Below are 17,558 nucleotides of genomic sequence, written 5' to 3'. Positions count from 1 at the left end.
ATGTTAAGTCTTTGTATGAAGCACTTTATTGTTAATCAATGTTCTTGAACTTTCTACTATTTTCAGTTGAACATTTTCTTGTTTTTCCAGTTGCTGAATCAATATAAAGCTGATGAAACTATGTGAAGTGTATGAGAATGCTAGCAATCCTCACTAGCATGTTTCAGCCAAAGCTGTTCTTTAGTTAAGCTGCTTATTTGAGAGCTGCTCAACAGATGTGATTGTAAAATTCAGATCCTGGATATAGGTATTTAAAGGGACACTATCAAAAATTGTAGACTAGAAAGTGGACTCCCTTTTTTTTCTCTTAAATTTATTTAATCCACATAATTGTATATGTTTTTTTTCCAAAACAGATGCTTAAATAGTCTTTTTCTTAAATTAAAACTAAATCAGTGAGAGTAGCCCATCATTTCTGGATAAGTCTACTTACACAAACCACTGTGAACTTGTGTTAAAAGAAAATATTCATGTAAGTTTTCACCTTCAAGCTACCAAGTTCAAGTTGTTATTCAGTCAAAACAATATAGATTTTAAAAGTATCTCTATAAACTGATGTTTTGAATATAAAGAGGATTTTGTTGGGGGTAAGGGAACCTTAGTAAAAGGACAGTTGTAAAGGGACAATGTATTTTTTGCATTCTTCTGATTGGTTACTGCTGATTTGTTGCCTCAAGAACCAGGGAGGTAATATTTTTAAATGATCCGGTTGCCAGGAAGATAGATGTACAATTAAAGAGAAGAAAATAAGAGGTGATGCTCATCTGAAAAATAATGAGAAAACAGTCTGCTTTGACTTTATGTATACAGTGTTGTTGTAGTCCTGTTGGTCACAGGATATTAGAGAGACAAGGTGGGTGAGGTAACATTTTTTACTGGACCATCTTCTGTTGATGAGAGAGACAAGCTTTTGAGTTACACAGAGCTCTTCTTCAGGTCTGGGAAAGGTACTCAGAGTTTCACAGCTAAATACAAGATCATATAAATAGTTTAGCATAAGTAGTGAGTATATATTCTATGAGACTATTCAAGGCGAAGTGGCCCATTAACAGCCCTGTAGTCATAGTACAAAAAGGGGAGGTTAGTGGGTTACAGATTTTTGTAATAAGTCATAAATCCAGTGTCTTTATTAAGACTGTGACTTTTAGTTTCTAGCAAAGTTATGAATGTAAGCTCCCAAACTCATCTTTTGAAGGTGTTGTGCAGGTTTCCTTTGAAGATGAAGGCTGATAGGTCAAATACAGAGTGATTGCTTTTTGAAAAGTGTTCACCCACAGGTGATATGGTATTTTTGTCTTCTATCATTTTCCTGTATGAGCTCATTTGAGAGAGTAGTGATTGTCTGTTTTCACCCACATAGTAGTTATTGGGGCATTTAGTGCACTGGATGAAGTACACCACATTTTGTGATTAGGTAGGTGTAGGACCCATAGATCTTGAAAGGTGTGTAGTGTGTGTGGGTGTTGATCACTTGTAGCAGTGGAGATATATTCGTAGGTTTTGCATCTGTTGTTCTAGCAGGGCCTCGTGCCGCTTTGAGTTGGTAGTTCCTGGTCTGTGGGGAGCTTGCTTCTGATGATGAGCTTGGTGAGGTTGGAGGATCTTTGAAGGCCAGAAGAGTGGGTTCAGGAAAGATTTCTTTCAGGATAGGGTCCCCACTGGTTATGGGTTATAGTTGTTTGATGATACCTTGTATGCGTTCCAGTATGGGGTTGTAGGTGACAGCTAAGAGTATGCAGCCGAAGGGGGTTTTATTTCTGTATTGAAACAGGTTCTCTCAGGGTATTTGGGTGGTTTGGACTTTGTTAGGCACCAGTTTATTAGGGTAGAGTTTCGGGGCTGAGTGAAGAATTTCATCTAGTGTTATGTTCACAGTAAGGAGAAAAGAAAGCACCTTTCAGGGTATATGTCAAAAGTGTATATATTGCCTCATGAGAGGCCAGAAGTGTGATTACTTCAATTCTGAAGGATGCTGTACTATGGTTAATAGTTATTTATTATAAGTAGTTGCAGTCTTTTGCCACAAAATCACAGGCATCATCGTGTAAGTATATCTGGGGCAATGAATAGTCCAGCATCACAGTCACTGTAGCCATATATATATGGGATTCAACGTAATGGCTTTGTTAATTTAATTTAATTTTAATTAATTATTTTTGGGGGGAGGGGTAGAGCAATTTAGGACCACGGCTGAAAGAATTCTTTTGCTATGCCAGCAGTATTATACCTTGGCAGTAGTTTTGTATCTTACAGAGGATATTGCTGTTTTGATAAATGTATTATTACACTCTCATTAAAATTCACTTTAACTTTTACAGAATTTTTAGGTAGGCAGAATCTGCAGAAAAAGTACAGCTTTCTAATATGTCCCATTCATTTAAATTCATTGTAAAACTCCATGATGCATCTTCACAGTTTAGGTAAATTTACAAACAAGTTAAGGCATTTATGCACAATTGATAAGACTTGGTTGTGGGGTTTTTGGTATGTATTCAAAGTAATTTTATTTTTCTTCTGAAAGTACAAATGTAACAATCGTTTCCTTGTTAGTACTCACTTATGTAAAAGTGACTAGGTTTTTTTAAGTAGTTTTTATTTGAAGTTTATAGTTAGACTAATGAAACAAAGAAGTAAGCAGTGCAATTTAAATCCTTATAGTAGAGAATAATATTTTATTTGTATAATTCATAGTGCTCATTACTTAAACATTATATGGATTGTTCATTTTATGTTCTCAATAAACAGTTTAAAAATATTCTCTTGTAAAGTATATTTAACCTCTTCATACACTCCCATCAATCCTTCATTTAAGCTGACTGATTTAAATTGCTTATTTATTTTTCAGTGTAAATGGTCCAGAAAAGGCTTCATTCGCACAAGATGGTGTATTACCGATTGGTATGTTGCATCCTATTAAGTTATTTATGCTTATTTTTATTTCATATATATTTTCTATGAGAAACTTTATGTATATAACCTAATTTATTTGCTACAAAGAAGAGATGACAGATCATGCTTAGCTTTATTATGTTCAAAATAATTCTCAGTAAATTGTAAATGACAAGTGGTAAAACTCACTTTTATAAATGTGATTTTAATATTTGCATAGTTGCCATTAGACTGATCAAGAAAATTATCTGTGAGGCACAGATATCCAAAAAGCTTTGGAAGTATTTATGAAAAAATATACCACTTTCTATGTACTCGTTCAGCTAGCCATTTAGAGCCCAAGCCAGTGCCCACTTAAGTCCATTGAAAAACTTCCAGTGACTTCACTGGGTGTTGGATCAAGCCCATATACATCAGTTCCTGCTACACATTTGTGCACTGAAACACATCTGCAATGAGCAATTGTTCTTTATTTGCAGAATTTAGGTCTGCCTTGCTATTTTGGGCCCAGATCGCGGCTCATCCTATGCTGGCCAAATATTTAAAAACTCGGAATCATAAATATTCAGTTTGCTATTATTTGTAGGGTTACATTTTTTAGTTATTATATGGTAGATGGGATAGTGCCTCCATAAGAAATCAAAGGGAATTGAGAGGTTTATCCCTCATTGATGTCTCCTGTTTTCAATAAATTATTATTGCTTCACAGGTCTTTATATATAAATATATTCAGTAAAAATGGTGAATATTTAAGATATTTAGCAATCCTTTCTGTTTAAGAATGCTTAGGAAAGTGTAAGTTTGTTGTTGTGTAACCCTGAGATGAATTAGTAACTTATCCTAAAATAATGTTACTTAGAAAATAATGTAAAAAGTTTGTGATACTGACTGTACTTGACTATCAGTTATGTGTATTACATCATGAGATTGCCAAACCTACTTGAGTTGTGTCTGATGATAGGCTTATAAGAGAGAAGGTCATGTGAACTAACATTCACTCTTATGTTAGTTTTGCATTATTTCTTAACTTGTCAATAGTTTTTAAAGCCCAGCATTATTGTGTAGAGTGGCTATTGGCTGAGAATGGGTCACATGTCTCTGTGACCTAAACCAGAGAAACTTCAGCTGATGTTGTGGTACATTTAAGAGGAAAAGCCTCTATATTTGAGACATTTAAGTTTATTTCATATTTATTTATTTTGGGGCATATTTCTTTATTTGTCTTTAAAATTTAAAAGGAGTGTAAGGGACAAAAATTGGGAAGAAAAAAACTGGAAAAATTGGTTAAATTTCACCTTCGTTTATCCAGGAATGAATGGTTGGCTCAGAAAGAGGCAAGCTCTATCTCTCAAGAACACCAAATGTATATTTCTTATTCTTCAAGCTGTTGGTTAACTGCTGCTATCGATATAGCAGATTTATGGGGAAATTATTGTTGTTTCTGATATAATTTTGGGTAATGAGAATAGAAAATCTTGTTCTAAATATCAAAGGCATCCATTAGATTCTAGAAACAAAGCAGAGTAAATAATAATGAATTCTGCCATCAAGAAAGCATGAATATGGTACTCTCAAATAGGTTGAGGCATAGTGGCTGAGTGATTAAGGTACTTGACTACAATCCCTGAGGCTCTGGGTTTGAGTTTTGCTCAATCTCACACTGAAAGGCTACCTCTGTTTCACCCAACTGCAAAATGGGTACCTGATCTGCAGAGGTGAGAAGTCAAAGGTATTGGCTAGGGAAACTGATGTGCCTTAAACTGCATCAGCCTGATGAGCCATCTGTGCCTTGAACTTTTTTTTTTTTTACAACCAAATAATGTCCAACATCATTCCAATATTACATATAAAACTGTTTTCTGAGAAGAAGCTGTACCACCTATTAACTCTGTTTCTAATGGTCATCTGCAGTTGACTATTAGAAGTTTCTTTGGTAGATAGTTTATCTGTTTTTAATTGGTTGCATTAATATTGTTAACTCTTTGGGTGAGATAGAGAACTGGCGCTCTCTGAGATTCTGTGTTCTCAACACATTTGATCCAGATTTAGGACCCTTTACAGCAATGTATTTATGCATGTACCTAATTTTAAGCATATGAATAGTCTCTTTGAAGTCCAGGTTCATGTGCTTAAAGTTAGATATGTGCTAAAGTTCCTTGCTGAAATACATCCTAAATGAGTAACATTCACAGCAGAGGCATATGCAAGACAAAGGGTTTATGTAGGTGATACAGATTTTGAAGGTGTGTTGGAGTTTTTATAATCACTGAAGCTGTTTATTTTGCTTCTATGCAAATTATATTATTAATAATTACCTATATTGGGATTGGGGTCTGATTGTGTAGGATACTGTACAAACACAGGAGAGTCCCAACCCCAGAAAGCTTAAACGTGGTTCCTATCTTATGACAAGAATAAACAGGAAAAATACTTAATATTCACCAAACTGCCTTCACAGATCCTTACTCTTAGAATCATGTGTGCTGCAGTATGGGTCTAGAACTGGAAAAAGCAGTAAGGGTGTAATAGGGTAACATTATGCCACAATATATGCACCATAGCCATATCTATAAGGAAGGCACCTCAGCCCTGTTCCACAAGTTGCAGCTTTTCCATTTGCCATTGAACTTGGAACTGTTGGTGTGTCACCACATTTCCCATGTTCTCTGACTCTTTACTGTAGCTCTTTGTGTGTTGTGTTGTTCAAAGATAGTTATAAAAAACAAAGGTATTTTTCTCTTCTGTGGATATTTAGAAAGTGTAGCCATTTCAGATCCTAAAACAAGGAGAGTTTGATTTTAAACGGTGTGACAAATGTTCACATACAATATTCGTAAGTGATGAATATTGTTCTTGGTTGTTGTATTTAGCATATGCACAGTAATTGGCTGAGCACTTGGTGAGAAACAAGGGAAGGGCTACTTCCTCCTTTGCTAAACTCTGGTTTGGCCCATAAATTAGGCAGGCAACTGTCGGATAACTTTAATGCTTTTTAATCTTCCTGAATCCAGGTGGCACAGCATGTGCCTCCAAGGATGGGGTTCTGTGGAGGAATGTATATTTATAGAACACCAATTATTGGTAACTAACCAAGCCTTTTCTTCTTGCCTCATGAGGGACCTCAAGGTCTGTGTTGCCTTCTTGGGCTTTCTATTTTGGGGCATGTTGAAGCTGTGTTTAGAGAAAACATTGTTCACAGATGGGTTCAGAGTAAATTTTTACTCCAAGATAGGAAATGAATAATTGCTGGAAGGATTGGGCTGAGTGACTGAATGATCTGATTTAACTTCACATTGTGTATAATTTTCATAGGGCTATTTTCTGCCTGCCCTTTAGAGGGCCACTCCATGATAAAGGGTAAAAATGAAGAGGCCCCACAAACCTTTGTGTGATCTGCTTAAGGGATGAGCAGAATTGCAGTTGCTGTGTTCAAAATCGTGTATGACTACTATCAGGATGCTCTGATGGGCAAGCAGGCATCCAAAGGTGATGGAGAAGGGTCAGGCATAGGCAGAGAACATATACATAATGAAATAGGTGTAAGATTATAGTAATCTGTTTAAGCATGCATGTGCCTGTTCACCAAATAATAGATGGTCATGTGTAAGAAATTCTGATTTGTTTAAACACATTACTTTTCCTAATGATTTATAGAGTTCCTTTTACCCAGAGGTTTTTAAAACCTTTATAGATTGTAAATTTGGGGAAAATTCTAGCTTCTCTCACACAGAAAAAATCCTCTGGGCTAGAGACTGACAATTGGTTAACCACAGCCTCAAAGGCCACAGAAGCAAATGAAACTCTGTATTTTGGTAGCTAAAACTGCTTCCATTATATAAAACCTGGAACTTCATGGCTCCAATTTCTGCTTCTGTGCCACAGCAAATGGTTCCTTCAACACCTTTGCTCTGAGTAGAAAGACTAAGGATATGTCTACCAAAGTTAGAATATTTTCCAGCTCGAGTTGACATATGCATACGCATGCTAGCTCTGATTTAGTTAGTGCACTCAAAATAGAAGTGTAGCTGTAACAGCGTGTGCAGCGGGAAGGGCTAGCCACCCCAAATACGATCGATTTGAGACCCTAGGTGTATACTTGGACCAGAGAATCCCTTGCACTGCTTGCACCACTTTGGCTACACTTCTGTTTTTAGCACACTACCTCGATCAGAGCTAGCACAGTCTCTTCAAGTTGGAAATCACACCTTACACCTGTAGTGCATATATACCCTTAATCTCCCTACTCAAAGCAAAGCTGTTGAAGGAAATGTTTGCTGCAACACAGAAGCAGAGGCTGGAACTGTGAAGTTCTAGGGTTTGTTCAATGGAAGCAGAATGAGATGCTAATGGTATAAGGTATAGGGGCATTATATTCATTAGAATGTTTCTTAAAATTGGAAGTAAAAATAGAGGGTATAGTGCAATTGACATTGCAAAGGACATCATATAGACAGGAATATTGCCAAGATATAATTATTGTTGTTCCTATTACAACACTGTCCAAAATATGCAAGGTACTGTACAGGCATATAGCAAGACACAATCCCTACCCCAAAGACCTTACATTCTTATGGCAGATATGACACAGCTACTGAAAGCTGCGATAATAGGGGGAGGGAAAGGAGGATGGGCAGACAAGGGTTACATAAACAATATCAATTGCTAAACAGCCAGTGGGGCCACTGGATGATCGAGATGCTAAAGGAGCTCTCAAGGACGATAAAGCCATTGCAGAGAAACTAAATGAATTCTTGGCGTCGGTCTTCATGGCTGAGGATGTGAGGGAGTGTCCCAAACCTGAGCCATTCTTTTTAGGTAACAAATCTGAGGAGCTCTCCCAGATTGAGGTGTCATTAGAGGAGGTTTTGGAACAAATTGATAAACTAAACAGTAATAAGTCACCAGGACCAGATGGTATTCACCTAAGAGTTCTGAAGGAATTCAAATGTGAAATTGCAGAACTACTAAATATAATCTGTAACCTATCATTTAAATCAGCTTCTGTACCAAATGACTGGAGGATAGCTAATGTGACGCCAATTTTTTAAAAGGGCTCCAGAGGTGATCCCGGCAATTACAAGCCTGACTTTAGTACTGGGCAAACTGGTTGAAACGATAGTAAAGAACAAAATTGTCAGACACATAGATTAACATAATTTATTGGGGAAGAGTCAACGTGGTTTTTGTAAAGGGAAATCATGCCTCACCAATCTACTAAAATTCATTGAGGGGGTCAACAAGCATGTGGACAAGGGGGTCCAGTGGATATAGCGTACTTAGATTTTCAGAAAGCCTTTGACAAGGTCTCTCACCAAAGGCTCTTAAGCAAAGTAAACTGTCATAGGGTAAGAGGGAAGGTCCTCTCATGGATTGGTAACTGGTTAAAAGATGGGAAACAAAGGGTAGGAATAAATGGCCAGTTTTCAGAATGGAGAGGGGAAAACAGTGGTGTCCCTGTACTGGGCCCAGTCCTTTTCAATATACACTGGACCCTCGCTAGAACGCGCGTCAATATAGCGCAAATTCTCATATAAAGCGGTTGCGACCATGAATCCCAAATTTAAATACTTTAATTGCAATTCATTTTAATGTGGTCCCCGCTATAACACGGTCCCCACGTTAACGCGGTACCACGCATGGATCCCAAATCCTGCATTCTAGCGAGGGTCTGGTGTATTCATAAATGATCTGGAAAAGGGGGTAAACAGTGAGGTGGCAAAATTTGCAGATGAAACAAAATTGCTCAAGATAGTTAAGTCCCAGGCAGACTGCAAAGAGTTACAAAAGGATCTCTCAAAACTGGGTGACGGGAACAAAATGGCAGATGAAATTCAGTGTTGACAAATGCAAAGTAATGCACGTTGGAAAGCATATTTCCAACTATACATATAAAATGATGGGGTCTAAATTGGCTGTTACCACTCAAGAAAGAGATCTTGGAGTCATTGTGGATAGTTCTCTGAAAACATCAACTCAGTGTGCAGCTGCAGTCAAAAAGCAAACAGAATGTTGGGAATCATTAAGAAAGGGATAGATAATAAGAAAGAAAATATCATATTGCCTCTGTATAAACCTATGGTATGTCCACATCTTGAATACTGTGTGCAGATGTGGTCGCCTCATCTCAAAAAATATATATTGGAATTGGAAAAGGTTCAGAAAAGGGCAACAAAAATTATTATGGGTATGGAACGGCTGCCATATGAGGAGAGATTAATAAAATTGGGACTTTTCAGCTTGGAAAAAGGACGACTAAGGGTGAATATGATGAAGGTCTATAAAATCATGACCAGTGTGGAAAAAGTAAGGAAGGAAGTGTTATTTACTTCTTCTCAGAACACAAAAACTAGGGGTCACCAAATGAAATTAATAGGCAGCAGGTTTAAAACAAACAAAAGGAAGTATTTCTTCACACAACGCACAGTCAGTCTGTGGAACTCTTTGCCAGAGGATATTGTGAAGATCAGGACTATAACAGAGTTCAAAAAAGACCTAGATAAATTCATGGAGGATAGGTCCATCAATGGCTATTAGCAAGTATGTGCAGGGATGGTGTCCCTAGCCTCTGTTTGCCAGAAGCTGGGAATGGGCGACAGGGGATGTATCACTTGATGATTACCTATTCTTTTCATTCCCTCTGGGGCACCTGGCATTGGCCACTGTCGGAAAACAGGATACTGGGCTAGATGGACCTTTGGTCTGACCAAGTATGGCCATTCTTATGTTCTTATTTAGTTGGTATGCATAGAGCTGGTAAGAGAAAGGTAATTCCATTTTGCAGAGTATTTTAATATTTCAAGATTTGGTTTCATTCCAATGAGGACCAAAACCAAAAATGTAAAAATTCTCAGTGAAAGGGAATGGAACACCAGCTCTGGGGCTGCCCTGGAGCCACAGACCCTGGAAGTCCTGGGGTTCCTGGTAGCCCACTGGGTGGGCAGGCAGGTGAGCTGGCAGGAAGTCAGGTAGGTTCCTTCGGATCTTCAGTGAAATCAAACCATTTCCACAGAATGTTTCAATTTAGCTGAATCTCCAAAACACTGTTTCATCTGCAATTTTCCAGCCAGCTCAAGTTATGCGTATGTCATGTTACAGTTTGCCCAGTTTGCACAAAAATCCCCACCCCTCTTTCTGAGCTGTAATTGATCTCAATCTTTCTATTTTTGCATAATACATAAACCGTAAACAGAAGCCTAGCTGAAACCTTAACCATGGATCAGATTGGTGCTACTCTCCATGGCAATTTCTTGTACGATAGCATAACTTTGCACTGTCTGGATGAGTAAATGTAAGTTGCCGTAGCAGTGAATATACAATGTTGTGCTATGATGTTGAATGCTCCACTGCTTGCTACTAATGTTTTTTCTTTTATCCTGAGTCATTTTATTTGTTTTTCCTTTGTCATAGTGCCTTTGACTTGGTAAACATTCATCTTTTCCATGATGCTTCCAATTTAATTGCTTGGGAAACAAGCCCATCGGTTTACTCAGGAATACGACATAAAGCTCTTGGTTATGTACTTGATAGGTATGTATTAGACTCTATTAGTCTCTCTCATCCTCCTCTTCCCCTCAGTCATTTATAAAAGCTATGATAAAAAATACTTCCTAATCATACCAAGATTTTTATTCCACTGTCGAAAAACAGTTACACACAGTATACTGTTGATAGCATTTTCCTCCACTTGCAAGACTGCACGAATACAGATTAAAACAGTACACTTTTTATAAGAGTTAAGAATGTTTTCACATGGATCTGATTAGAGGTCAGTTTGTAATGCTGATTATTTTAAAAGAAATTGAAAAGACTGGGGGATTTCTATGGATTTTCTATAGCCTTTTGTAGCCTAGGGGGGAAAAAGTATATTTTTAAATGGTGTTAGCACATCTTAAAAGTACACCTTTTCCCCCCCAGTCTACACAGGGGCTAAGTGCAAACAAAAAGTGTTGCTGTTCAAATGTGTTTTCAATGCAAGGTATGTTAATCTCCACAGAAGCAGTGTACGCTAAACATCTAATCTGTTTATAAAAGAGAATGTATTATTTGTACACAGCTGCCATAGCTATTGATAGCACCATGGTCTATAACAGTGTTAACAAAGTAAACTCAGTCCAGTGGGCAGTGCACTGTCAGAATATGCTAAAGAAACTTTTGATAATCCTCTTTAGCAGTTATGGATCCATAATAAAGGCAGCCATCAAGAAAAGATGATTTATGTATGGGCATACATGTATTGGCAATGTATAGGCAGAAAGGAAGTATATTTATACAGCAGTAGCCTGAACTGTCACATCTAATGATTCTCTGGAAGATTTGAATGCTTCTTTTATGAAGTATTGATTGAATTCATGTTTCCCAGAGAAATAGAGCCTAAAAGTTTATCTTTAAAGACGTTTTCATATGCAATGTTGTCTGTAACGTAATGGTGATACTGTAAATGTAACTTAACTTTTTAGGAATCTCTCTAAGCAATTACAGATAAGTTAGGAATAATTTGATATCAGGAGCGAATAGGTTCATTCATAACATGGTTCTTTTCATGCAGTTCTTTCTCTTTTCCTTTCTTATCTAAACATTGAAATTTTCTCCTCTTCAAACACACATGCATGCTTTCTGTGACATTGCTAGTAGTTACATCTCCCGGCTTCTTAACAGATTTCCATCACCCTGCAGCCAACCTTCCCTCCCTTGTTCCTTGCAAGACACGTCCCTTCCACCTTCTTACATACACTCTCCCCAGACTTTGCCCCCCTCACCCTCACACGTGAAGTCATCTGGCATCAGTGTGGCCTTCTTTCTAATATATATTAATTAACATGTTTAAAATCCTAATGCAGACAAGGCAAGTTGTAGCTGTAACGCGCATAAGTTAGCTGGTTGAGGCAAACCATAGGGTCCTCGACCAGCTAACACACATTAAAACTACAATTTTCCTTGACTCACTAGGATGTGAACATGTTAGCTAATGTGCTAAAAACTGACCTTTTCTCCTAGTGAAGACTAGACCTCTCTGGATACCATGATATGCTGCTTTCTCTACTCCTCCTTTTAAGCCCCCATATTTCCCAAGTTCCCTCCCTACAAATCCTACTGTAACCAACACACCTTCTGGGTGTGGTGTTCTGTCCCATCTAGTGGCACCAAGACCACTTAGAGAGAAAAGGAGTACTTGTGGCACCTTAGAGACTAACCAATTTATTTGAGCATAAGCTTTCGTGAGCTACATCCGATGAAGCGAGCTGTAGCTCATGAAAGCTCATGCTCAAATAAATTGGTTAGTCTCTAAGGTGCCACAAGTACTCCTTTTCTTTTTGCGAATACAGACTAACACAGCTGCTACTCTGACACTTAGAGAGAGAGAGAGAGAGAGAGAGTTAAATGAGTCTGCTCTACAGCCTTAGTTTAGAGGCAGTTGGCTTTTAGCTCATATGGTAGAGGCTCATGCACTAAGCTTCAGAAGTCCCTGGTCCAATCCTGCCCATGGTGTTACATTAGCACCTCACATCACTCCTCCATAAAAGGCTTCTATCAATCTCCCACTTCCCTATAGCCTCCAGATGATTCCTCTCCTGGAAGCCTGTGCCTTGGTTAATATTACTGCAGAGCTATGACTAAGGTCCTACCAAATTCACAGCCAGGAAAAACATGTCAGAGGTCATGAAATCTGGTCTTTTGTGTAATTTTACGCTATACAATACAGATGTCACTGGGAAGACCAAAGTTTATCAAACTGGGGATCCCGACCCAAAACAGAGTTGCAGGGGGGGTTGCAAGGTTATTGTCGGAGGGCTGCAGTATTGCCACCCTTACTTCTGCGCTGCCTTCAGAGCTGGGTGGCCAGAGAGCGGCAGCTGCTGGCCAGGTGCCCAGCTCTGAGGGCAGCACCCTGCCAGCAGCAATGCAGAAGTAAGCGTGGCAATACCATACTATGCCACCTTTACATCTGCACTGCTGCTGATGGTGGCGCTGCCTTCAGAACTTGACTCCCAGCCAGCAGCCGCTGCTCTACAGCCGCCCAGCTCTGAAGGCAGCGCAGCTGCTAGCAGCAGTACAGAAGTAAAGGTGGCAATACCCCAACCCCCCTTCAATAACTTTGCGACCCCCACCACATCCCCCTTTTGGGTCAGGACCTCTACAGTTACAACACCGTGAAATTTCAGATTTAAACATCTGAACTCATGAAATTTACGATTTTTAAAATCCTATGTTTTTTAAATCCTATGACCATGAAATTGACCAAAATGGACTGTGAATTTGGTAGGGCCCTAGCTAAGATAGCCTTTCTGTATTTACGTATAGTGTGGTCTGGGGCTTCTCCTGTCAGGGGTGCCAAGGTGCAACGTATGCCACTGAGAATGAGCTTTTCAGTAAAAGATATCCAAGACCAGTGAAGAAACTGTCATAGCCACATCTTTTCAGAAAAGGTTGAGCCGTAACATACTGGAGATCAGCCTAAGAGTGTCGCTATATGGGGAATCCAAATTCAGACTGGCAGGTACTGAGAGTGGCTTGTGAATCCCTCCCGCAAGCCATTGATTTGAGCAGCACTGGATGGGTAGCCTTATAAGGAGCACTAGATGGGGGCGGGCAGGTCAGATGAGCAAGGGAGAAGGGGTAAATAGGTACAAATATGGGAGGATCTTTAAAAATCCCCATTCCTCTCCCCAACAAAGGTTAGGCTGTGCTCAAAGGTTGGGCTGAGATTAAGGATGACTCATGGTCAATGAACCAGCTCTTCTCTCCATCATTTACACACAATGTTCCCGTTTGCATTGAGATGTTGCATACAATAACCTCCTCTGTAAGGAATTCTCTACAAAAGAATAATAGTTTATTTTCGTGATTGTTTCCTATAGAAAATGAAGAGGAAATAGACCCAAATTTAGATATGCAGCATAAAATATCTTGTTTGTATGTAGACAGTATTGTGCTTTTTCGTATTTTTAGATTTCCATTGAAAGACTTTTAAAGTATAGAATTGGGTATAGATATTTTCTTATTTAGAAAATATAAGAGCCAAAGCCTTACCTCTCTGCTTATGTCTCCAGGATAATTTTCATTTAGCTAAAAACTGGCCCATCTATTTAATGAAAGATTTAGCTTTTTTCCACTGCGTGCATACTCTACTTTTCCACTATATACCAGTAGGGGATAGGTAGGAAAAGCTTTAACATTTAGTGTGTCGTTCTCACTTTTGGGAGGGCTGGAGAAGAGAAATCATCTGATGCCATTTCTATCAAAGTAAAACAGTTAAAACATTTTTTAAAAATCATAAACCTTATTGATGTAACGTAAATAGGTTGGCTGTGTAAGTTTTTAAGATATACTTTGAATTAATGAACTGAGCTTCAGTGAGTTCTAGATCTGCTTGATTGGGAGTGCTTTTAGCCAAAAAAAATTGATATATATTGTTACAGTACCCCAACAGATAAGATAATTTTTCCTTTCCTTTCCTTTGCTTTGTTTTTTTGTTGTTGTTGTTGTTGTTGTTGTTTTTATTTGATTTTCAGTCCCTCTTCTCTTTTGTTCTGCATTAAGGAACCTAAACAGATCGATCTGTATTATTTATTGCTTGCTTGCCACAGCATGCTATGTGCTTCATTTAGCTAATTTTGGCTTTGGACCTCCCACGATGCCCTGGCAAGGGTAAGGAAATCAGACTGTAGTATTAGTGTTAACTGTGGGTCAAAGATGTCATGATGGTATATCATTAAAATGTGACATTGCCAAAAACTGCCCTAACTCCCCTGTCTTTAGAAAAGAAAACCTTCAATTTTAGGTTGCACTACTACTGTGGGTTTGCATTCACATGAATTGCTCATTTTCAGAGAGCAGCCAGCCGCAGATCCGGACCTCCATAGTGAAATGATGGGCTGACTAGCACAAAAGAGGAGTTCTGTAAGAGCAGTGAATAATGGGAAACCCCTTTCATGGGCACTGCTAACCTTTTGGCAGCCACCAGCAAACTCTATTCTGATCTGCTGATTGGGGAGGACAATACACTGAAGCTCACTTTGAATGAATGCTACCACCAACAGTGTCCCCATTCAGAAGGTTTTGGGAACCATCTTTGACCATTGTCTGCCATCACTCCTTCAGACAGTAGGAAAAGGAAAAGTGAGAACATCTATAGGGGGAAAAGTACTTCTTTTCTTGGCTTTAATCTCTCTTTAAAGCTTCATAGATCTACATTTCCAGCTGAGCTACTGGAGCTATGCGGTGTCAGATAAACATAGAACAGAGAGTTTTCAAGCCAGGCCTTTAAATCCCCTTATCTGCATGAACTAATAATGCAGATTTAGTGCTGTTAAAAACAGAGGCTGATAAGTCTTTTCCTCTAAAGCCTTTAAACTGCTAAAGAGCATTTAACTGCAATGCAGTTCAGACTCAGTGAACAATACTGAGAAGGAAAACAGTTTAATGAGCTAAACCTTCAGTGAATGAAACAGAAACACCTTCTCACAGTTGATGTAAGTCACGGTGGGAGTAAGTGAACCACAGTTCTGTCCTCTGTGTGCATCAGCAATTCTGTGAATATCTTCATAAACATTAACTAACTACAACCTCGTTAATGTGGGGTTCAAATGACCACAAGATTCTCTTATGCAAGAATTAAAAGCAATAGGTACAAGTAAAACTTAAGTAAATTATTTTAACGTTACAAAAGTCTTGTTAACCACATATATTATTTTATGCCAAAGCTTTAGTACATAGGCATGAAGCTTCTAAAATATCTTTAAATTGTAAACTTTTTAAAAATGAAAGTTGATGTTAGAGGTATCTAGAAATGTTTGCATGATTATGAAGTAATTCTGAATAAGATTTTTTGAATGCAAATATTTAATCTAATAATATTAGAATAGTAAACAGTTTATTTTGGTTTTAAAAAACAAAAAGAGGAGGCATAAGAATAATGTGGTGAGGAGAATATGCAAAGGGCAACTGGAGTATGTGTGTAATGTGTCATGTTATTTTTTACCTTTATAATTCAGTGACGGTGAGGAAGGCAGAATTATCATGGACTTTTTGTTGTAGACTATATAGACAAATCCTTTTCTCAGCATTTGCGTGAATCCAGTCTAACTTCTTGGAGGTCAATGGTGTTACTCTGGATTTACACTGATATAACAGAGACTGAATTTGAACATCTGAAAGCTGCTTCCCTTCCCATAACGTACTTGCCTAATCCTGCCCCTATCTTCACCGCAATTGCGTCTTCATAACTTCTAAAGGTTGGGAATTACGTTCATGTGTGAAATAGGGAGAGGAACATGTGGTTAACAGTGTAGATCACAGACTTCATTCACATGCTTCACTTCACACCTACATAAATATTTTATTTACGAATTAGTCTTTTTGTCTGCATGAAATTAGACTACTTTTGAGCCAAATCCTACAGCCCTGACTCAGGCAAAATTTTTGTCAACTTCAATAGGATTGTTGCCTGACTAAGGACTACAAGAGGGTGTTCTTTATGAGTATTATATGAGAGTTAAATAAGAATCAGGATGTGAGATAGTAGCTTGATGCTGGCGTTCTTGATGTGCCAACCTTTGAAACTTCCTGAAATTATCCAGACCATTCAGATCCATGAAATGAGCTTTTTTTTTTTTGAAAGTGACAGTGCTCTTCTGTTTTCCTTTTGAAATGTTGCCTGGCCTAGTTCAACAGAAACATTTTTACATTACAACTGTGAAATCTTGGCATAAAGCACCCCTTTGTGTCCTTCATTATTTTCTCACAAATATAGTCCATTGTCACATAGCTGAAGTTAATTTGATCAACATTGGGACATTTAACTTTTATGTCCGGTCAAAGGAGCTGTTTCATGCTCATTTTGGGTATTCAAAAGAAATGATTGCCAGAAAAATAATGTTACTATTAACAATTCAGAGCAATTAGTTTCCCAGGGAGAGGCAATGTGATGCACAGGCTTCACACAACTATTCTTTGTCATTTTATGGATGCTCATCAGTCAACTGTCACATCTTCTCAAAGACCCCTCCAATCTAAATGTTTCTCTTTGGGCTTTTCCCAGAACTAGCAGCTGAATGAGGAAAAGAAAAGCCACTTCGTTTCTAGGCAAAAGAAAACTTCATTCTAAAGATCTGGGTCATTTGAGAAAATTCTAGGAGTAGCCCACATCATTTTCCCCCGGTTTTATTCCATCCATCTCGTTTTTACAATACTTATTTTAACAAGTGAATATTCCAACTGCAACCATGGCATTTTCAAGTTTATAATGAAATTTGTGATGTGCCCAAATAGAATGTAGTCCCAAGGCAAATAAGCCTTCCGTTCAAATATCTTCTAACCAGGGTTAACATCCAATGTCACATTCAGAAAAGGCAACTTTTCATTAAACACATTGGGTCCATCTCATTAATATTCAGTCTCTTCTCCCTCCCGCTCTTTAAACTAGGGTTAAGTGCTCTCAAAATTAGTGTGTTTGTATAATATGTTCCACAAAGAATAAATCCAGCAAAATTATCTTGTTACTTTCAACCTGTCAGATAAAGTCAAAGGCTTTCCTCCTGTTTTCCCACTGGCTCAGCCTTTTACATGTCTGACACCATCGGGCAGAAAATTAACTAATGAGTATTGCTTACATAACATGTACACATAGTTTTTAAATTTAAATTGGGTAGTATTTTTAGGGGGTTTTTGCA

General features: G+C 38.2%; 1 protein-coding gene across 5 annotated transcripts in view; it reads left to right on the top strand.

Moving 5' to 3' along the window:
• The window catches only part of INPP5A (inositol polyphosphate-5-phosphatase A), a 429,418-nt gene that overhangs the window by 286,586 nt on the left and 125,274 nt on the right, over positions 1–17,558 (top strand). For all 5 annotated transcript variants that reach the window (XM_077822695.1, XM_077822696.1, XM_077822699.1 and 2 more), the window contains 2 exons: positions 2,846–2,898; positions 10,297–10,416. In XM_077822695.1, coding sequence (XP_077678821.1) covers positions 2,846–2,898; positions 10,297–10,416 — 173 coding nt within the window. The remainder of the gene's footprint in view (positions 1–2,845; positions 2,899–10,296; positions 10,417–17,558) is intronic.

The sequence above is a fragment of the Eretmochelys imbricata genome, chromosome 7 (genome assembly GCF_965152235.1).
Source record: "Eretmochelys imbricata isolate rEreImb1 chromosome 7, rEreImb1.hap1, whole genome shotgun sequence".
NCBI lineage: Eukaryota > Metazoa > Chordata > Testudines > Cheloniidae > Eretmochelys > Eretmochelys imbricata.
The sequence above is the reverse complement of the archived record's forward strand: the minus strand, read 5'-3'. Positions and strand labels throughout refer to the sequence as shown.